General features: G+C 42.8%; 1 protein-coding gene across 1 annotated transcript in view; it reads right to left on the reverse strand.

Moving 5' to 3' along the window:
* Nucleotides 1–22,789, reverse strand: part of LOC149445619 (mucin-2-like) — a 124,678-nt gene that overhangs the window by 77,355 nt on the left and 24,534 nt on the right. Inside the window, 6 exon segments of the mRNA XM_089653505.1 lie at nucleotides 3,023–3,092; nucleotides 8,733–8,843; nucleotides 12,575–12,713; nucleotides 15,407–15,524; nucleotides 15,628–15,753; nucleotides 21,413–21,629. Coding sequence (XP_089509631.1) covers nucleotides 3,023–3,092; nucleotides 8,733–8,843; nucleotides 12,575–12,713; nucleotides 15,407–15,524; nucleotides 15,628–15,753; nucleotides 21,413–21,629 — 781 coding nt within the window.

Genomic DNA, 22,789 nt, shown 5'->3' on the forward strand with positions numbered 1-22,789 from the left:
CATCAAAGAGACGATGTTCCCTTATCAATTTGCGAAAAGATTTTGAAGAGGAACACTGCCGCTTCGAGGGGGCGGATTCAAATAGTACTTTCCTATCCTTGTGGGGGGACATGATTAAATTAAAATCACCTCCAATGATCATATGTGGTGTGGTAAAGGCATTCAGTCTAGCAAGGGTTTGGGAGAGGAAATGTAATTGACCTGCGTTCGGGGCATACAAGTTTAACAGGATAAGGGGAGAACCAGCAAACATACATTCCAAAATGATATAACGACCCCGTGGGTCGACTTTGGAGGAAATGACCCGAAGGGAGCAGTGTGTCCGAATCAAAATAGCCACTCCGGCTTTCCCAGTGGGATCAAAAGCTGAGTAGGAGTGGGAGAAAAACCTTGAGGCAAAACGAAATGAGCCAGTCGACTTGAAATGGGTCTCCTGGACAAAAATAATATCTGCTCCTGAGGATCGAAATTCCCTCAAAGCCATCCACCGTTTTTGGATGGAGTTAAGACCTTTGACATTGTACGATAATAACCGTAAAGCCATCATTAGATAAACATACAAATAGCAAATGAACCCAGATAAAGAATAATGGAGATAGCATCGATGAGGCAAATCTAAGAACAGTAGGGACATGAAACATTAGAACTAATAACATTAATGGACAAACCCAAAAAATTACAATAAAGAACATAGATATCCGTATGGATATGAACTTGGGAAAGACATCAGCTCCCAAGTCGTCCAGGCAAATGTCTGGACGTGATCGGGGGCAACATGACAACCGGAACATAGAAATCGGCAAACCCGGCCAAAAAGATACAGCATAAAAAGGCACCCAGCGCAAAAATAAAACGGAAAAAAAGGGAGGAAGAAGGGAGGGTGGGGAAAAGAAGGGAGAGGGGGAAAGGGGGGGAAGAAAAGGAGGGGGGATGGAAAGGGGAGAGGGGAAGAGATAGGGATACAACCTTGAAGAACACCTCAAAAAAAAAAAAAACATCAAGCAGGATCATCACTACAACGAGCAGGGCGAGGGCGTTGTGGAGTACAGGAAGGACGCTTCCGGCCCCTACGAACTGGTGTCCAGATCTTGCTGGGGGTGGCGGAAGGACGAGATGGCGTAGATGGTAGTGAGGCATTGTCGTCCGGCAGGGGGGGTAATCCCAGTTGCTTCAGGAAGGAGTCCGCTTCAAAAAGATCACGTAGAATAACTTGGGCGTTATCTTTGGAGACGACCAGCTTGAAGGGAAAACCCCAGCGGTAAGGGATACGAAGGTGTTGAAGATGCGTGGTGAGTGGTTTCAGCGCTCGCCGTTTAGCCAGGGTAATAGGAGAAAGATCACAAAAGAGCTGAAGCCGGTCCCCTTTAAATTCCAGGGAGGGAACGTTGCGTACAGAGGCCAACAAGGCTTCCTTGCTCTCAAAAAAATGGAAGCGGACGATGACATCACGTGGTCTGGTGCCGTCAGCAGGTCTGGGACCTAAAGAACGATGAGCCCTATCCATGCGCCACTCTGCTTCTGGGACCAAGGGCGCGGTTGTGGTGAAGAAAGACAGGAGGTGTCGACGAAGTTGGGAATCGGCAATGGATTCAGATATACCTCGAATACGGACGTTTTGCCGGCGTTCCCTGTTTTCCAAATCTTCTTGCTGGAGCTGAATTTGGGACATGGTGTGTTTCAGGTACGCATTGTCTTCCTCCAAGACATGAACGTATTGCACCAATTCATCAAATTTATTCTCCAGTTGATCTGCACGCTCCCCAATCTGCGCTATTTCTCCATGAAGATCCAAGGCTAATTTGCCCACTTCAGCGGCAATAGTGGCGGTAATATTGCGCAAGAATACCTGCAATTTTTCTTCTAGCGTAGATATCGTGAGGGCAGGTGAGACATGGAGATTAGTGAGAGCGGATGAGGAAAGGCTCATCAAAGGATGCTCTGCTGTCCCCTCTATAGGGATTTGGGATTCAGATTCATCTATATGTTGGTGCTGAGAGAGTGAGGAGATTAGCTGCATTGTGGAGGCAGCAGGTGTAGTACCTCCTGCCGCCACTGGGGGCCCGTCAGAGCTCATCCCTGGGAGTGAGGATGTTGGCTGTATTGTGGAGGCATTGTGGAGGAAGCTAGAGGCAGCTGGTGCAGTACCGCCGACCGCCACTGGGGGCCTGTCGGAGCTCGTCTGTGGGATCCCTGTTGTAATTGAGGCCGAGGATTGTGGCCTGTGAAGGAACCGCTGCAGCGGTGACGGCCGCGGCTCACGTGGCGGAGGGGAGGGGGGCTTCCAGCGCCCTATCTTCCCCATTATAGGACTGAGGTCTGGCGCGCTGGGTGCCCTGCTACTGTGACTCACCCAGGGACGAATATGGAGCAGCGGTGCGCCGTGGGTGAGTCTCTTAGGTCGGGGGATGTACGGAGCTCACAGGAATGCGGCCATCAATGTTCCCAGCCGCGCATGCGCCCCCCTTACAAAACATTTTACATAAGGAATCCTCACTGACAAATATATTATTTCCAAATCCCCAATAGAAAGATTCAGTTTGTGGGCACTCCTCATTTTAACCGAATCTATATTTATCTATAAGACTTTACATTGGCCAATAACTGCTTCCCAGCATGGCCACAATTACACCCCTGTCATATAGGGTGTGACCTGGCATGCGATTTGCATGCCATGCGACTTGCAAATCGTATGCCAAAAGGCACCATATTATCCAAAATTAGAGCGGTTCTGACTTGGTCGGAGATGCACCGATTTGGTGTGATTTGCATAGACATCTGTGTCAGGTGTCTTGCAAATGGCACCTGAAATCGGCATCTCACCGGACTTTGAAATCGTGCGACTTTACTGTAAGCCGCACGATTTCAAAGTCGGGCTTGATGTGACTGGGGTGTTAATGAAGGTAATCTGTTTCCACGCTCAATCTCCCCCTAATTTTACCCCCTGTTTTTTTTTTCCTTCATTCTTTCCCAGTGTTGTCTGAGTTGTGGATCATTTATTATTTACAAACATGTGCATTCTTACCAGTTGAAACAGGCAGTTGAACGGTCATCCAATTAAGAGAGGTAGCGCAATTTTCTTTAATATTCATTACCTGAATATAAGAGAAACATAATTTGACATACAGACAACAAAAACATTTCTGGTTTCAGAAAAGTGTTTTTTGCAAAGTATCTGTAAAAAAAAACAAAAACAAAAAAAAAGCTGTTTTTAGGAACTATAGACATAAAAAGATGAGGTAACTGCAATGACACACAGAAAATAATAGTTTCCTGTGCGTCATGTTCAGATCAGAATGCAGAATTTCACTGCGTTCCAAAATACTGCACCGCTCTACATGGTGCATGGTTATCAGTGGAGTGTGGGGGCATGCCGGACCTATCTGGTGATAGCAGTGTCCTCTCCTCACCCTCCTCTAGTGGTCACCACCGTCCACTCGCCCTGCAGTTATGTAGAGGGAACCCAGTTCCACAACCTCAACACTTTACATGTCAAGTCAAGAATAGCCTCTCCTTCTGTCCTGTATACCTCTCTTCTCTTTGATCATCCCGAACACCGATTTTCATGTCATCAACATAGCCTGTCAAGCAGTAATCCACTCATGCCTTTTTGTATTTGTTTACATGTGTTCTTTCTGAGAATCCTCCTTTCATTACAGGCAAACATGCAATGTATCGTCTATCAATACCAATTGTATAGAACACTCTGCTATCATGGGCTCAGATAAAGAAACATTGGAGAGTGAACATGCTAAACAGTAAGTCCCCTACTTACGAACGAGTTCCATTCTGGGAGTTCGTTCATAAGTCCAATTTGTTTGTAAGTCCAGCAAAGTAAGGTTTATAATACTTTTCACACAAATAGTGCATAAAAAACAAACACAAGAAATACTGTAAAGAAAGGATGTTTAATCTTACAGTACCCTGAAAGGTACAGTAGTACATGACTATTGCCTATAGCTCAGCAGCAATGACACCAATCACCCCCCATAGCTACCGTTAACATAATAATAAAAAACACAAAACACTTAACTTTGGAATTTAAATGGCCATAGCAGCCAGTTTATTTAAATAACATCAATAACATCAATACCAAATACATACATACATTTTTACTGTATGTAAAAACCATAACAAAAAATTACCTTAAATTATAGATTTTTGAAGGCACTGAAACTAATACCCGGCTGTATCTGACACCATCTTACAAATTAAGGCCCCCAGCCGCACATACACCAGCTTGGGGACAACTCCTTCCTGAATCACTATCCGATACAGCCCCATCAATCCAAGAACCCATTCCTGCTGCACATATTAGAGAAGGTACATCCATACCTAAGACGGGCCCAACCCTATTTATTTTAAACTGCTTACCATCCCCATCTTCAAAAAGCCTGGTACCTCTGCCTCCTGCTATGACAATACTCAAAAAGAAAAATTCTCCCCAAAAGCAAAGCGCACCATGTCAGCATCCTGAACCACAAAACCAGAGCAGCAGTAACTGTCCAACTAAAACTAGAAAAAAGAGGGAGGGTCGGTGGGAGAAGCTCCTCCAACGCTGCCCGTGCTGGGAATGGTGATGTAAGGAAGACCACCTCCCACAAAACTCCTCTCCAGCCTGGTTTGACCCCTCTCCACCACACCCCATGATCCTCCAATAAGGTAAGGCTGTCAATATTTAAACATGACCCCACTTAACCCTTTCTCACCCACAGCCCTGCATCAGCAAACCCAGTCATGCAGGCCTTTCACTAATGCTGTGCATAAGTTACTGGCCTGATGCTGTACAACAAATTATATACAGGGGCAGGCATGGAGTGACCAGACATGACCAGGGGACTAAAGATGGCTTGTCCCCAGTTCCCTCTGACCATTACCTTCCCCCCTTTTTTACAGTAAGTAACCACTCAGACAACAAGCTGGAGTTAATGGCCAAACAGCCTTTTATTACAACCATCAATAAATAACATTTGAAACTAACATAATCACAGTATAACAGGAGCTTCAAGGTCCCAGTGGTGATCAAGAAAAGAAATTACCTGTGTTCTGCTTATAATAGGCCTCCAACCGCAACACCAACCACTCTGAGACAACCACCGCAGATACCACCATTAGAACAACTGTGAGCTGTACCTCAGACGGGTCCCTGCAAAGCACCTTATTGTGCCCACAGTAACCTATGAGGACCTTGTACCCGCTGGCTTCTCATCAGCACCAACCGTTACAACCACAACCATAACAAACCATTAAACAACGATCGGGCGGGAGGGAAGTTTTTCCTGGCTAATCTTCCTTCCAACTGAAGCCATCACTTAGAACTCCCCATCATAATTTTTTTTCTTGTCAACTAACAGGACTTTCATCTCCCAAGAAGACATGAACGAAGGGCCGGCATGTCAGGGGTTAAAGGGGGTTTAACCCCTGACATGCCGGCCCTTCGTTCATGTCTTCTTCTTTTTACTCCGAGCCTCCCTAGACCGCTGCTTTCATCCTAGACATCCTAGGCTTGAAATCAACACTACTACTGTACACTATTGTACTATACAGTAAAGTACACAGCAGAGCAACCACTTGTGGCAGAGGGTGCACGCAACTGACAATGTCCGGCAGACACGTGAGCTACTTTCGAGATTTGAAATATGAATGCATGTTCACATCTTTGCAAGTTCGCAACTTGGAGGTTGTTCATATCTATGAAAATTTGCAACTCGAATGTTGGTAAGTAGAGGACATACTGTATCCTTTTTAATGGATGCACTGTTGTTGTCATTGGTATGTCAATAAGTTTTCTTCCAACTGGTTAATATTTCAGGTTAAACCAAGGTTAGTGAGGTGGCAGCCAGGGGGGTGGTGGGACAATATGGTTGCGGTGGTCAGTGATGGCAGAGGGTGATGGTGCCGGGGGAATGTGTCAGTGGTTCTGTGTTGCCTAGGGCAGCACAAGAACTAAATACACCGCTGTACACTTCATAGAAATGTTTTTAAAAAGGGAGCAGTGTGATGCGATAAAATGCCTATCACAATGCCCACTGCGGGCAGCAGCAATTTGAGCTGCAGAGCATTGTGAATGGCCCCTAAGAGTTGGTGTTAGTGAGAGCACTACATTGCTATGGCATGGACATGGCATGGACACATCTCAAAATATTAGAGTTCTTCTACTAAAGGCAAGTAGGCTGTTCGCTTTGTAAAGGAAGCTGCACTTTGCAAGGAGTTTTCCCCAGAGTTTAGAGAATGAGTTGAAGCTCTTATGACTTCCATCATACGATTATGTGTAAACAAAAAAAATGCATGTGATTGGTTATTCTTTGCAAAGTGAAATTTCACCACATTCCCTAAGCTCTGGGGAAAATTTACTTGCAAAGTGCAACTTCACTTGCATAGTGAACAGCCTCTTTTCCTTTAGTAAATCAACCCCTTTGTGATAAGATCAACAAGTTTCACAGCACAGCAGTCTTCTGTATCCTCTCAAAACACCGACAAAATCTTGATGGATGGCACTGTATCCAACTTAATTTTAAAAAATGGAGAACTGACAGCACATGACTAACATCGGTATTGTACAGTTTTAAGGTTTCCAGATTTGAACCTTGAAACCTTCAGGGATTTTACAACTATCCAAACCTTAACAAAAAACATTTTGGCTTCAGATACACTTTAAAGTGGTATTCTCTACATTAAAGTAAAAAACCTTCTGCATGCAGGTGGCTGAGGCAGAAGGGACACGTCATTCTTGCGTAGTTGAGAATGACGGAGGGTGGGTGGGGCATGAACTTAAAAAATAAAGCGCCAAAACAAGATTCCAATGAGTAACAGCAGTGCACAGACGGTTAGTTGAGCTGGGGTCCATTTTAAGGACTTGAAAAATAGGTAACAAAGCAAGGTACAATAGCCAAAAATAAGAAACCTTCAAAGAGAACATTTGGTGTTAAAAATAATGGAAAAACAGACTAAGAACGTACACAATCAGTGTCCTTACTCCAAACCCAAGTTACTTCCCAACAGATAGAATATTAGAACATTTTTCTTCTGAAATCAGTGTGGCTTAATGGGTTTTATTAAATCACTTAGGGTCAGTTTCATGGGACAGTTGAGCAAAATGGCACTGACTTTAATTTAAAATGTTTTTGAGTTAATTAACAGAAAATACAACAATGGCTCAAAAATGCACATGTGACGCCCAACAGCATTTTGTAGATGTTGCAGCATGTAGTACTTGGCTTCCACTGTGAAATTTATTCTGCTAGCTGCTAGTGATATTTTAGGATCTGTGTGCAGTTGCACTTTCCCACTTTTAAGCTGGCCATACGCTGCAAGATTTCTCTTGTTCAGCTCCGAAGGCTGAATGAGAGAAATCTATCGATTCCAACATTCATGCCAAACAGCGTCAATGGATAAATCTGCAGTGCCGGCTATTGCGTTTTGACAGTCATCACCTGTGTCTTGTTAGATTCTGCTGCTTTTGGACCGACAATTTTTCCTACCCAGCTCCTTCAATGTTCAGATCAAAGAATGTCGGGCAGGAGGTTGTCGATAGGACCACCCATATCTCGAATTTCATCAGGAACCACCTGAATTCGCCCAGTGGAAGTGATTTTCTCCACTGGCCCCCATGTTAATTACAACACATCAGAGGTGACCTGTCAAGAAATATCTTGCTCAGGCTTTTTATCCAGTATCAGCCTTACTGTGTTACACAGTCTTCTATGAGTTAACGCTCTCAAGATCATCTGTATGATCAGTAGTACAGTGACCTACTTTTAGTGGATATTATTTGGAACTTCATCCTGCCTTGTTGGGATGAGTCCAGGGGCATACTGACAGGGGGCGCAATTGCGACCCGACCCCATGCTACAGGGGGAGGAGTGGCATGGACGGCTGCATATAGAGGAATCGAACTCTTCATGTTCCTCCTGCAGCAGCTGAATGCCCACTTCTCCTCTCCTTCCAGCAGGCATTCAGCAGCTGCAGAAGAAATATGGAGAGATGGATTCCTCTTTTGCAGCTGCCTCCGCCACTCCTCCTATTCAGCTTCTTTCTGCTTCCCGTCTGTGCTCTCCGGCCCCAGTGCTCCTTGCCCCCCCCCCCTTGTTTTCAGGCCCTTCCTCCATCTGTCAGGATGGAGAGCGAGGAAAGGGCTAGTAAATGTGTGATCGACACTGATCACTGGCTTTGTCCATTCATAACTGAAACATAGTAAACTGTGTTTACTATGCTTCAATTTATGAATGGACCGGTAGATCTGTACAGAGCTAGTCCTGTCCATTCATTCTGTGCAGCTAAGGCTGCACAGAAGGAGTCTGAGGGCTGTGTCCTTATTCTCCTTTCTTTGTCCCACATGGAACATTAGAGGTCTGTTTAGATCCCTGATTTTTTACCAAAGCCCCCCAACGGGGTTTTCACCAAAGCCCCCAACGGGTCTCCTAAAAAAATGTAATAAATAATGAAAAAATAATATTGGTGAAAAAAAAAAAAGGTAAAAAAAAAAAAGTAAACAAAAACATTGACACCAGTGGGAGAACTACCAGGGTCACAAAGGTTGCATTTGCGACTGATCCCTAGTATTACGCCACCGGGCTCGGAGGGAAGGGCCTTGGCCAGGGGTCGGAGGTGCCCTTCCTGGATTCTTGCACTGGGGCTCTGAAGGTTCTAGTTAAGGCACTGAATGACCCTATGATTCTTTCTGGATTACAGCTGAGGGTCACCAAAACAAGCTGATATTTTACACTCATACTTACAGTTTCGCCTCCGTTTAAAAGGAGAACTACACCTCTCAGGCAGGATTTGCTCTTAATCATATCACATCTCCGTAACTCTCCCAGTAGCACAAAGTCTTGACCAGTACTGTGCTGCAATACATGAGAAAATAAAGAATTAAAGCTTTATAATGTGCATAAGAATCTGTGATTTGCCTTTAAAGAATGAAGACTACCCAATGCCAGGATATAAAGTACTGCCCAAAATAAATAACTATGTTACAGTATCACTTTATAACCTAATAAAAAAAAATCACAGGCTTGAACGGTATCCACTGAGACCAAATGGAAAATTTAAAGTGATTTATCTCATGGAGTCTATTACTGGCTATTCTATAGAATACTTACATAAACACAGCATATTGTTGTCATTGCAGTTACCCAATAGCAACAGTCCTAAAGTATACATGAATTCTAACAAAGAACTTTTCTTATTTGCCCGTTTATAGTTTCTTAGTTATACCATTGCAAACATTTTAGTAAATCTGTTCAATATGTTCAAAACATTCCTGCTGATCCAGCCAATAATCTTGTCAGCTGATAACTTTCTGTGTTCTCTGCCTGTGCCCCATTCTTATCAATAAAATGATTCCATACTATCTCTGAGAAATGTAGAACTCTCCCCTCTATGTTGCAGAGAGAAGAAGGGGAGCTGTTTGTAGTCCTGTCTTATTCAACACTGTCGTTCCATAGATACAGTACAATGAGTAAGTATTGTCACCCTAGGACAGGAAATGTCCTGACAGGGTGGAAATGAAAATTATCAACCTACAGAGGGCTGAATTCAAAAACACCCCGAAAAATATAAGTGAAAAAATTATGCAGCAGGCCTGTCCAGTTTGCTGAAATTTCATTGCTGTAACTAAGAATGATACTCAGTAGTTTGTATGGCCCCCACACGCTTGTATGCATGCCTGACAACATCAGGAAATGCTCTTAATGAGACGACGGATGGAGTCCCAGGGTATTTCCTCCCAGATCTTGACTGGGACATCGCTGAGCTCCTGGACAGTCTGAGGTGCAACCTGTTGGCGTTGGATGGACCGAAACATGATATCCCAGAGGTGTTCTATTGGATTTAGGTCAGGTGAGCGTGGGGGCCATTCAATGGTATCAATTCTTTCATCCTCCAGAAACTGCCTGCATACTCTCACCACATGAGACTGGGCATTGTCCTGCACCAGGACGAACCCAGGATCCACTGCACCAGAGTAGGGTCTGACAATGGGTCCAAGGATTTCATCCCGATGCCAAATGGCAGTCAGGGTGCCATTGTCTAGCCTGAAGACCTGTAGTTTCCCTCCATAGATTTGCCTCCCCAGACCATCACTGACCCACCACCAAAACAGTCAGCTGAACTATGTTACAAGCAGCGTAACGCTCTCTACAGCTTCTCCAGACCCTTTTACGTCTGTCACATGTGCTCAGGGTGAACCTGCTCTCAACTGTGAAAAGCACAGGGTGCCAGTAGCGGACCTGCCAATTCTGGTGTTCAATGGCAAATGCCAATTCAAGCTCAATGGTGCCAGGCAGTGAGCACAGGACCCACTAGAGGATGTCAGGCCCTCAGGCCACCCTCATGAAGTCTGTTTCTGATTGTTTGGCCAGAGACATTCACACCAGTGGCCTGCTGGAGGTCATTTTGTAGGGCTCTAGCAGTGCTCATCCTGTTCCTCCTTGCACAAAGGAGCAGATACTGGTCCGGCTGATGGGTTAAGCGCCTTCTAAGGCCCTGTCCAGCTCTCCTAGAGTAACTGCCTGTCTTTGGCATGGAGAAATCTCCTCCATGCTCTTGAGACTGTGCTGGGAGACACAGCAAACCTTCTGACAATGGCACGTATTGATGTGCCATCCTGAAGGAGTTGGACTGCCAGTGCAACCTCTGCAGGGTCCAGGTATCACCTCATGCTACCAGTAGTGACACAGACTCTAGCCAAATGTACAACTAGTGAAAATATCAGGAAAAGACCAATAGGGAAAAAAATGTCAGTGGCCTCCACCTGAAAAATAATTCCTTTTTTGGGGCTCGTCTCGTTGCTCATCTAGTGCACCTGTTGTTGATTTCATTGACACCAAAGCAGCTGAAGCTGATTAACAACCCCCTCTGATTCTTAATTGACCAGATCAATATCCCAGGAGTTTAATTGACTTGATGCCATACTCTGATTCCTTTAATTTTTTTGAGCAGTGTATTTTTGATCTTAGGTTTAGATGTATCATAGGAAAAGAATAACTAAATAGGCAAGAAATGCCATTTGTAATGCTGTTTTGGCTGTCTAGCCAAAAAGAGTATATAATGGAGGACATAGCCTATGCCCAGTGGTGTATCATCTATGGGTGCAGGGTGTTCACTGTAACCCCTGAGGGTTAGAGGGGCCCACTGTGCTGTGACCACCCTGCACCCACGGATGCGATTTATCAGAAGCAAAGTCAGGGATGATCGGTGCAGTGGAGGGACAGTTACATGTAGCAGTCTCGCTGTATGTCTTTCAATGAAGCAGCTGAAAGCCATGGGAAGGAGAGGAGGGGAAGTGGCTTCCAGCTGCTTCATTGAAAGCCATATAGGGAGATTGCTGCTTGTAATTTGTCCACCAATGCACCTATCATCCCTGACTGTGGATCGGATTTCCCTTCAGTGCCCCCCTGTGTACTCCTCAGGCCTCCTCCCCCCTGCAGGTCTCTGATGCCTCATCTTCTCTGACAGAGTGCCCAGCTCCTCCCCCCATCCTCCACAACAATGGCAGAGAAGAGAGCCCAGATCTGCTCTGCCTCCTCCTGTGCCCACCCACATTCCAAAGAAATGAAGGGGGGGGGGGGGTGAAGTGCCTCTAAATGCAGCATAACACTTTATTCAGGTTAAAGGTAGAAACACTCACATAGATTAGGTAAATAATAGCATGAAAAACCGTGTTACGGTGTGAACATCGATCAGGTGGGTATACAGGGTGAAAAGCTGTCATCAGTATGGAGTAGTCAGCGTGCCGCTGGAGCAGCGTGGTGGCTGGAGGCGAACAGCTGTGGAGCCGGCTGGCGTGCACGTCCTCACTCAGAGCCGGATGGATTGCATGCTGGAACGCAGTGGTGGTGTGGGCGTGATGACGCCAGATACCGAAGATGCACTGCGACGCGTTTCGGAAAGGCGGAAGTGCGCTCCTTTATCAAGCAGGGGGAGAGGGGGAGGTGGAAGAACGATGTTCTATTTATATGGAGATGGGGGCTAATTATCGCTTAATTAGCCAATCAACTGGGAACACTTAACTGCCACAGTAATTAGAACAGTAATTGAAACCATTGTTGTAAGGTGATGAGTGAAATGTAGGTTGATGGAAAGTCATGGCTACTGAGAAAAAAATGGCAAAAAAATGGCAAAAAAGGAAAAAATGCAAAAGGGGGAAAAAACAATGTAGAAAATAAATGGATGAAAAAAAATGTGCGAAAAAAGCAAAAAGGAAAAAAGAAAAGGATGGTAAAAATCAAAAATGAAGCAAAGAAGAGGCATGATGCAACTAATGATGACTATAAAATGTGATTAAAATTCTTCCTTCCTTTTTTCTTTCTTTCCTTCCTTCTTTCCTTCCTCATCTCAGACACTATTTAACCACACCCCTTTTAAGCCACATCTACTTTTTAAGTGCAATTAAACCACATCTGCTTTCCATCACGGAGCGCTTTGCGTGCCGCATTTATTCTTTGTCGTTGCTTTGTGCCCACTTTTGATCTTGCACACGGGCCCACTGATTTCGTGATACGCCCGTGCTATGCCATATTTTATTTAATAGGGATTATTATAGTTCTATAAAAAACATTTTTACTAATATTCTTACCTTTGCCAGGACATAACTGCAGTCCCCGTTGGTACTATACTGGAATCCATCAAAGGTTGTAATATGTGATCCTCCTACAATTGAGCAGGTGCCTTTGCAAGGTAGTTCTTCACATCTCCACTTCCCCTTGGAACATGTGCTGAAGAAGATGCAGTGTTGTAAGTCATAATGCATTCTACTATGAAATTACAGTATATTATGTAATTATTGTCAAATAGGTATGACAAAGTCTCATATCTCTTGCAGTTTACATTATGATAACCTTGGTACAGGCTTGTCCACATACCACCTATTGATTTTGTCCATCACCTACAGAAGTCATAATATGCCCATGCATAGGATACGATTTTGCACAATACAAATGTCAATTTAATTCATGCTCTCTTTGGACCAAGTATTGTACATTGTATACCAAGTTAGAGGGATCACATATTCATTTTATAGTCACCCGCAAGGAGAGTTACTCTCTATAACAATATTTTATTGTGTAATTTTTTGTAAAGATGATGGATATATCAATTGGTTTCATAATTTGTATAAATAAATATCCACTTGAAGACCAGACCTATTCTGACACTTTTTTGTTTACATGTAAAAATTAGTATTTTTTGCTAGAAAATTACTTAGAATCTCCAAACATTTTATATTTTTTAGCAGATGCTCTAGAGAATAAAATGGTGGTTCTTGCAATCTTTTTATGCCATACAGTTTCAAACGTAATTTTTTAATGAAAAAAAATGCACTTTAATGAAATTTAATGCAAAAAACCCACAATACATTACCCAATTTTTGGAAAAATATAAAAGATAATGTTACACCAATTAAAGCAGATATCTAATACCTTATGCTTTAAAATTGCACATTTGCAGAATGGCGACAAACTACGATACTTAAAAATCTCCATAGGCGATGCTTTAAAAAATGTTTACAGGTCATCAGTTTAGAGTTACACAGGAGGTCTAGAGCTAGAATTATTACTCTTGCTATATCCTTCAAGGCCATACCTCACATGTGTGTGGTATGAATTCCATTTAAATAAGCATGCGCAACCTATGTATGCATTCGCCTTTGCGAGTGAGTATGGGTGGAAGGGGGCACTTTAAATTTTGTATTATTATTATTTTTTGTATTTTAAGAAAAAATATTTTTACACTGTTCCTTTTGATCACTTTTGTTACTATCACAAGTAATATAAACATCACTTTATAGAGACATCTATAAGATCCGAGATCTCTCCTCTACACTTGAAAGCATGAGATGAAAAAAAAACATTGAACCAATCGCGCCCCTGCCTCCCAAAAAAATGGTGGTGTCTACATTTGCCCTAAATGGAAGTGCTGAAATTGCTCATCACTTGCTGTCTCCTAGACCATAGAGGTGATCAGAGACCATCCAGTCTGACTGATGAATTAGATCCCGGGCTCCCCGGTGCACCAGAAAACAAGGTACAGGCATCAGTGAGCAGTTTAATGACCCCTCCTGCTGCTTGTAAAAGTGATCCAGTGGTTAATTAGCCTCTCAGATCACTTTTAGAGGGTAGGGAAACATTGGCTGAAATAGTGGGGTTATGGTTGACAGCTGCAGCCATAACCCCAGTATGACCACTTGTACACAATCACAGACATGTACAGTATGTGATTGCACGTTAAGTGCATATGGAAAATTTTTATATATCATTTTTCTTCTTGGAATGTTCATACAATTAAACCAAGCAGCTAAAAGCCCTATTCAGCCAACACTGGACATTGTCAGTAAGTACTATGACATTAGGAGGTGTCAGCCTCATATACCACTTTCATTCCACATTGCCCTGAAAGTGGTAGTGCTACAGACTCTCACAGGAATATTAGGGAATAGAGTGATCCCTGCCACTATTGTTCTGATGCCTGCCCCTAAACTACAGTTGTCTGTACCTGCCCTGAGTTGCAGAGGGTTATGTTGGAAGATTTACCTATAGATCACCCTAATGATTCACCTCCATGGATTGCGGCCTGTGCTCAAGCCCAGAATATTTCTGCCATGTCATTTTGAAGAAGTTTGACTTTCTACTTTGGCTTTGTTTACTCTCATCTCTAGAAACACTATTGAGAATTCATCAGCAGTATGGGTAAGGGCCAGCCTAATACAATGCTGAATAAATAGATCCACACCTCAGCACACTGCAGTACATCCTGAAACAAAAAAGTTTTCTCTAGCATTTTGCCAACAAACAACTTTTGCCATGAAGGAAAATCCTTGAACAAGCAAGCAGGAAATAATTACCAATATATGACTTGATTTACAAATCCAGGAATGAATAGAAAATAGGTAGCATTGGCAAAACCTGAAGATAGACAAGTCTTTCTTTCTCAAAGGCACAGACATTATTCAATAAGATCCTGTATGCGTTCACTAATACACAGCTCCAATTAGTGCAGTGTCAAAACTGAACTCTAGACAGATAAACCTCCTTAATGATGCAGCTATGTAATCTTTAATACACCATCACATGTATTCATAAAGTAAGTACTTTGATTTGACTTGTAATAACCTCTTGCAGTCCATATGTAGCAGGGCTGGAGTATGAGAGGAAGCAGCAGCATAAGAAACCAATCAATTCATGTGCTTTCAAAAAGCATGCTGATAGAGAATGCAGAGTGACATAGATGAGCTCATCACTGTTCTGCTTCTCCTTTCACTATCCAGTCACAGGCTGAGGCTTCCTCTGAGCCCAGGATAACCTAGGCTCAGAGGAATTGGATTGAATGATGCTGATATTGCTGGTTTTGCTATTTATCTTCTAATGGGCTGTGTATTTGATCTTTTTTTGAATGGATTTCTGCTTTAACTCACCATTCTCGACATGGGGTACTGTAGTTTGATCCGGGGGAGTAATTTTTACCATCGTAGACACAGAAACAGTTCTCTTGAGCGATACAGCCTGTGTTGTTTATGTCATCAAGCACAGTATCTGAGAACGAAACATGAGGTCAAGTAATAAGGGAATATGTAAATATGAAATAGTGCAGGGTTCAATGAGTTTAAATTTAAAAAAATACTGGTCATTGTGTTACCTTTGGGGCAAAGACATCCATCTATGTTGTGGTCTTCACAAACCATGGACCTTTCTGTGTTGGAGCACGTATTGAGACAAGGGGAGCCACACTCCTGGTGTACCATGTTTAAAGGACAAGTCTTGGCTGCAAGCACAAAAGTGAGCTAAGTATGAGTAAGTAGGTACAGACTAAACTGTTGGCATACATCACCCAACAAAGTGTTAGGGAAACTTCCCTTTGTTTTGTATCTACTTTTCATGAGCAATGGACAAAAAAATATGAGATGCAATTCAATCTAGTAAAAGAACAGATAGGTCCACTTCAAGAAATTAGTGAGTCGAGGGCTATTTTGTAGGCCTGCAAATCAAGTTGTACTAGGAAAAGGACCTTTTTAATTTTAAGATAAGACATAGAACTGGGTTTATGTTAAAATTAAAACCAACTAACATCTCACATGTTTTTCAAAACTTTCACAGAGCTAGAGACTGAATGAAACTTTCCTAAACAACAGTTGTACAGGATATTTTATAATTGAGGCATGTGATGCATGCCTAGGCAGAATGTCTACGGTAGAACTAGATGAACCAGTAATGTTACAGGATATAGCTCAGAACCCTGATAAGAAAGGGATGACATCCTGGTCATATACCAGTTTACTGATCACTCAACAAGCTACTGAGCATTTACCATGTAGAAGAGGATGGGAGAAGGATCTTGGAGATGTGGAAGATGATAAATGGCTCTATTCTCAATACTGCAGCTATCTTTATTCACGACACAAAACCTAACCCAACTTTGTATTTACATAGGTTCTATAAAACACTTGTAAAACATAACTGGGGTAAAAAGGAGTCTCTGATTTGTCTAAATGCTCCTGTGATCAAGGAACTCTCATCCATATGTTATGGAAATGTCCAAAATTTATAGGATATTACGGACACTATGGGGTTTGTTTACTAAAGCTGGAGAATGCAAAATCAGGCTTGATTCTGCATAGAAACCAATCAGCCAGGGGTGTCCCTATGGTTTGCGTCACCTGGTGCCGGAACACTTGGTGACACCCCCTCGCTCTCACTCTTCCATCTCTCTCTCTGCCCTCTTTCTCCCCCCTCTCTCTCTCGGCCCTCTTTCTCCCCCCTCTCTCTCTCTGCCCTCTTCCCCCCTCTCTCTCTGCCCTCTTTCTCTCCCCTCTCTCTCTCCCCCTCTCTCTGCCCTCTTTATCTCCCCCCTCTCTCTCTCCCCTCTCTCTCTCCCCCCTACCTACTACATGAAGCTGCAGTGCTGTCACCAGGGTCCGGGGATTACACACTGACCTGCTGCATACTCTGCCCGCCCCTCCAGCTCTTCAACTTCAGCACCTGTGGCAGGGGTGTGGACCCGCCCCTCTGCTGAAACTCTGAGGAGGAGAGGTGTCCAAAGTGCCTGCCTCACTGTCTGTCCCCTCAATGCTTGCTTATTTCAGCAGTGGCACATACAGGGATGGACTGAGCCTCTCATGGGGCCCTGTAGTCACTCCGGGCCCTTGGTCGGTCCGCCCCTGGTGGAGTGGGTCTGGTGTCACCCCATGCAAAAGGTGTCACCCTGAGAAAGTTTCCTCTTCAATGAAGTCCTTATGCTGTGATCATCCCTCCAGTGTCTCTCAGCACTGTGTCATTCACTTCCTCGTCTGGAGTCTCTCCTCTCCTCTCCAGGTGAGGAGAGGTCATGAGACTCCAGACGAGGAAGTGAATAACAGTGCTGAGGAGACACTGGAGGGATGATCACCGCATAAGGACTCCATTGAATAGGAAACTTTCTCAGGGGACACTGAGGAGAGAAGATGTAGATGTTGGCTGGTTAATAAAAAAGTTAAAAAAAAAAGTTGGCATACTTAAAAAGAAGTAACTATTGAAGAGGAAGAGCTGGAATTACTTTCAAGGGACCTTTTTTATATATGGCTTGGCTCTGAGCCAATTGCTTGTAGAGACCCCCAAGGAAGAGTAGCTGTACAAGAGACTGGTGTCCGGATGAAGAATCCTTACTCCTGGCTGATCCATCTAAAGGGGGACCCCGCAGAGATTATATGTTTAATGCACAAATTCCGTGTGCATCTGGTGAGTGCGCATTTTATAAGATTGGTGCACGGAGTCACATCACAAAGATTTATACGATTAGTGATGAAGTTGGATTTCACTACCTGTTATTGCTGACCTTTCCGAGTCAAGCCTTCACGCTTTCTCACGCATAATTAGACTGTGTATCTATATCTTCGATTGGAGCAATAGCACCGTATACATAAAAATGAGTAATTTTATGTTTTTGTCTGATTAATTTTTAGCGCTGCACCTATTTATATTTGCTAGTACTGGGTTTTTAGAATATTCTATGTCGGTGCAATTGCTGCTGGATACTCATATATTTATAATATTTATAATCTTATTTATTTAAATATTTCCAGCACTCACTATACGCACTTTTATATTGATTGGATTTTATGCAGAAGAGAGCCTAATTTTGCACTCTCCAGCTTTAGTAAATAAACCCCTATCTGTCCATTATTTTCTATACTATGTTTTCTTTGGACCCCTTAGTATGTTTACTTGTAGTGTTGGATGAGGAGAAATATCAACCAACCACTGTTGTTGTATTACAAAGATTATTATTGATAGCACGTTCACTAGTGACATGTTACTGGTTATCCCAATATTCTCCAACAAAATGATTGTTGATGGAACAGGTCAACTCTACGTTGTTTAGAGAAAAACTGACCTACTAACATAGAGGAACATACCAGAAAATTTTTGAAATTGTGACAGAACTGTCTGGAAACTCTGAGACTACCCCCGGAACAGCTGATATTAGACCATTTACTGCAACACTATAAAATTCGAATGGAAAGTATTTTCCAATGCGTGATTACTGTTTGCATGGAGAATATTTCTAATGTCTGAGGATAGAGGGTCAGGTCCAGTATACACAGCATACTGTATGTGTAAAACACCTCAGTATACCTGTATTGTAACTTTATTGCAATGTACCAATTATTGGGTCAGAAGGGGTATTATTTTATGGTTTGTAAAATGTATTGAAAATACAAATAAACAATATTTGATTTTAAAAAAAAAAAGTCTCACATGCTTTTGTCTCTTTATAAACCTCTTACCCAGCATGTTAGAATTTTTTACTGATATTTCCTTGCAAAATGCCTTACTGTTCTTCGCCCTGTTTGAAAAAACAATAAAAGTCAGCAGCTACAAATACCGTAGTTGCTGACTTTTAATAAAAGTCCACTCACCAGCCAAGGTGTCCAATGCTGTCCTCACCTGAATCGATTCTTCGCCGATGGTCAGGTCCACGATGCTGGCATGTTCACTGTGTGTAGCCAGCTATGATTCCTTGCACTTTGTGGATGGTTGGGGGGGGGCATAGATAAGCAACAGTCACATTTCTGTTTTGTGTAAGCAAAGAAGGGGGTGTCTGACCCGGTCTGTTATAGAATGCTGAATAATCAGTGTAGTAAGTCTAACTGGAGCCTATTGTACTATACAACCATATTTAGACTTAATGCGCAATAGCTATGAATGAGACAAATATTTACAGGCTTGGAACCTCCTGGAGCAGAGTGCATGCAGCCCATATAGGTGAATGGAGACGCTGTAAAGGCACAGCAGCACGTTCAAATTTGACAAATGGCATGTGTTTGAGGATATGCAACCACCCCTGCCTGTCAAACATGGATTTGTAGCTGTGTCCTTACATTGGATCTCCATTCTCTTTTATAGCCTGCTAGCACGTAACTCCAGGCAGTTCCAAATGAATTAACAAATGCCTCGTTTATGCTTTATGGGCATCAGTGTCTATGCGAATGAGGCCTTATAGTGGTTGTAAACCTCAGATATGAATTCTGAACAAAGCACATATTTCTATAGTGCTCACTTGCCTCCCTCCAAAGCATTAAGTGTCATTTCTATCTGTAGCCTAGTTATCAGACTGATTCGCTTATGACACTGACATTTATGACACGCTTATTTCCTGACACTAAGGGTTCATGTACACTGCAGCTGATAAACTCACGTTTACGAGTTGTTCAGCACGTTATTCAGCTGCCCCTGAACTCACCCTAATGTTTTCCTATGTGTCCATGTACACATCTTCGTTTACAGTCGTTTACAGGCATTTGAGTTTACAGTCGTTTTTTTTAATGCAGAAAACTTGCGTTCAGCAGTCGATTTTTATCAGTGTTTCAAATGGAAAATGCTTGTAAACGTGGCTAAACACGGCAAATCGTTTTTACAAGCGTTTGCATTTGAAATTTTTTTTTAACTCTTCCAGTTCAAGGTACTTAAATGGACAAAGCACTGAACACAGGATGTTCCTACCAAACTTGTCACACATTGTAATGACCAATTCACACCTCAGACCTCTCCCACCCTTGGAAACAAAAGATATGTTAATGACCATTCACACCTCAAATTCCTCATGAAGACCCCCTGCCAGGTGGCCTTAATAACTCACTCCAGCAGCCACCTTTCCCACCCTTGGAAACAAAAGAAATGTTAATGAGCAACTCACATCTAAGCTATTATCAACACATACTGCTCTCTCTGCTTCTAGTCTCTGTATTTCTCTGAAACAGTTAGAAATAGTTAATAATTTACCATTTTTTAGTGCATTCTGGGCATTTGGGAGGTTCTCCTGTGCTTATCTTTTAAAAAACGCTTCTAAATGCAAACGCGCATAAACATGTTATGCAAACGCAGCTAAACAGATGTTTTTTAACCTACATTTTACGTGTCCCATGTACATGGGGCCTAAGGGATAAAAAGTTGACATGGGAGGGAGCTCCAGCACACAGTGTGTGATTGACAGCCTCAGCTCTGTTCATGTATGCAATGAGAGGGGTGGGGGTGTCCTTTCCCTCCAATCAGCTCTCAGAGATCTTTTACAGTGTATAACTGCAGTTCCCTGCCCCGTTTTGTGAGTCTGTAAAAATCCTATTTATCTCTGAATTTACAAGGATGTACAGGACACAAGTCTACAGATAAACAGGTACAACTTATGTAGGAGGATTTGTTTCACCATTGAGTATCATCTGAGGTCACTCACTTCACTGGGTATAGATAGGGGTTTACAACCACTATAAACAAAGATTTTTAACTGAAACAGAAAGGTCTGTTTAGTTGATGTGGGTTAGAAATAATCACAATGCGCTGTAAAGTAAACCAGACCATTCATTCCAACAACAATGTTCCCAGATGATTATATGTGCATTAAACATCATTTAGGCATGTTATTGTTTTTTTTTTTTACTTGTAAATGCTTTCCATGTGTATACATCTAAAAGCCCTGAGACTGCTGCTGGGCATTGGCATCTTGGATGTGATGTCAGCAGACTAAGAAGTTTCATTTAAGTGACATTATAGCAGTCTCCTTCACTCCTCCCCCAACTGCTACATAAAAGGTTATGTGGGGAAGTGAGAGGAGGGAAGAGGGAGCTGGGCCAGCACACAGTGTAATAACACAGGGTTATGGAAGGGGCTATGATATGCAAGAAGGGAGGGGGATTAGAGGATGTGCTAGTAAAATCTCAATTCCTTAGCAAGTTTAAAGGCACCTTGCAAGTCAGTAAAAATCATTTATGGAAAGGATAAATGCTAAAACTAAGAATTTAATTACTTGATTTTTCTGTGCTTATACCTGCATTTTGTTGGTTGATGACAGGGACCCTTCGATTATATGATATATAGCTTGTTTTACCAGTTAGTAATTATTTTAAGTGCAGTTTGTGTTATACTATATATTCTTGCATTCTCTTTAGACTTACAGCAAAACTTTGGGGTTCTCCAGTTGCTAGGAACACCTCCAGCGTGTGTACACTGACGTGAATACTCAGAAAACATATTGCACAGGCAGGACATTTGGTTCTTGGAACTACACCTGCACAGGTCTTGCACACAGGTGTTTATGTACGGCATAGGGTCAAGAAGCCTGTTACAGCTGCTGAAGGCATCAGATGTCAGGATTGTGATACATTTCTTTTCCTATAACAAACAAATAAAGTTATAAGTCCATATGTCTCCCCTCTTCTGTTCTACAATGCATGTGCCCAATAATTGACTGTCAGCAAAATATTTTGAGGGTAACACAAAGTATTCGTTGTCCTCCAACTCCACTTACAAAGGTCAAATGCCATCATTTTTTAGTGAACAAGCACTATAAATTATGTCAGGTTTTTATTATTAAAATTGAACTTCTGGTATGGTTTTTCACTCATAGTTACAATGTTCTAGCTTGGACCAATGTAGGTATATATAGTCCATACTTGTGGAAGCTGATGATCTCTATAGCAATCAGCGCTACTACAGTGATCGCCCCAGTCTTCCAGTTTCTGTACCTTTTGCATAGTGAACACAGTGGCTCAGTACAAGAACTCACATGGCTGCCATTCACAGAAGACTTTTCCAGTGAATAAAAGGCTTTCTCTGATTGGATGAGGTCGAGAGGTGGGGAGGTGATGTTACAATCTCCACCTCATCCAGTCAGAGAACACCTTGTATTCACTAAAAAAAAAAATGCAAGGTGTTCTGTGAATGGCAGCCGTGTCAAGCAATTCAGAAAGGCAGCTGCTCAGCACCTGGTAGGCCACGGCACTCACTGTAGTAGCGGTGACTACTATTGTGATTCTCTGCATCACTGCAGTCCCACAGGTATAGATGATGAATACTTACATTGGCCCAAGCTGGACCAATGCAATATACACCATACCTGGAATACAGATTTAAAATAGAAATATGGAAATTAAAAAAAAAAGAAAGAAAAACATGCATACTCACCTAGATGGCTACAGCATGGATTTGAGCTGTAGCTGTTCCCCGCCAGCTCTACATCGAGAACTAAGTGATCAAAGACTGCTGATCGCTCTGTTCTCGGGTCTGCTCTGAGTACAGACTGGTGACTGTCAGTCACCGCTCTGTGCTCTGCCCCTTCAGCACTCACTGGAGAGCCAGACAGGTGAAGGGGCAGGGCAGCTGGCTCAAACTGTCAGCGGCACACTGAGAAGCTGAGTCATCTGTCAATGTGGCATCTGGGTGGATCCCGACATTATTGTCAGGATCCCTACAGAGCCTGCACCAGCTCTGTAATGTCAGATGACAGCAGACTTTAGCTGTCAGCTGTTTCACAGCAGTGCAGAACTAAGTGC

Source organism: Staurois parvus, unplaced genomic scaffold (genome assembly GCF_062004578.1).
Source record: "Staurois parvus isolate SC_StPar_1 unplaced genomic scaffold, SC_StPar_1.0 ptg000715l, whole genome shotgun sequence".
NCBI lineage: Eukaryota > Metazoa > Chordata > Amphibia > Anura > Ranidae > Staurois > Staurois parvus.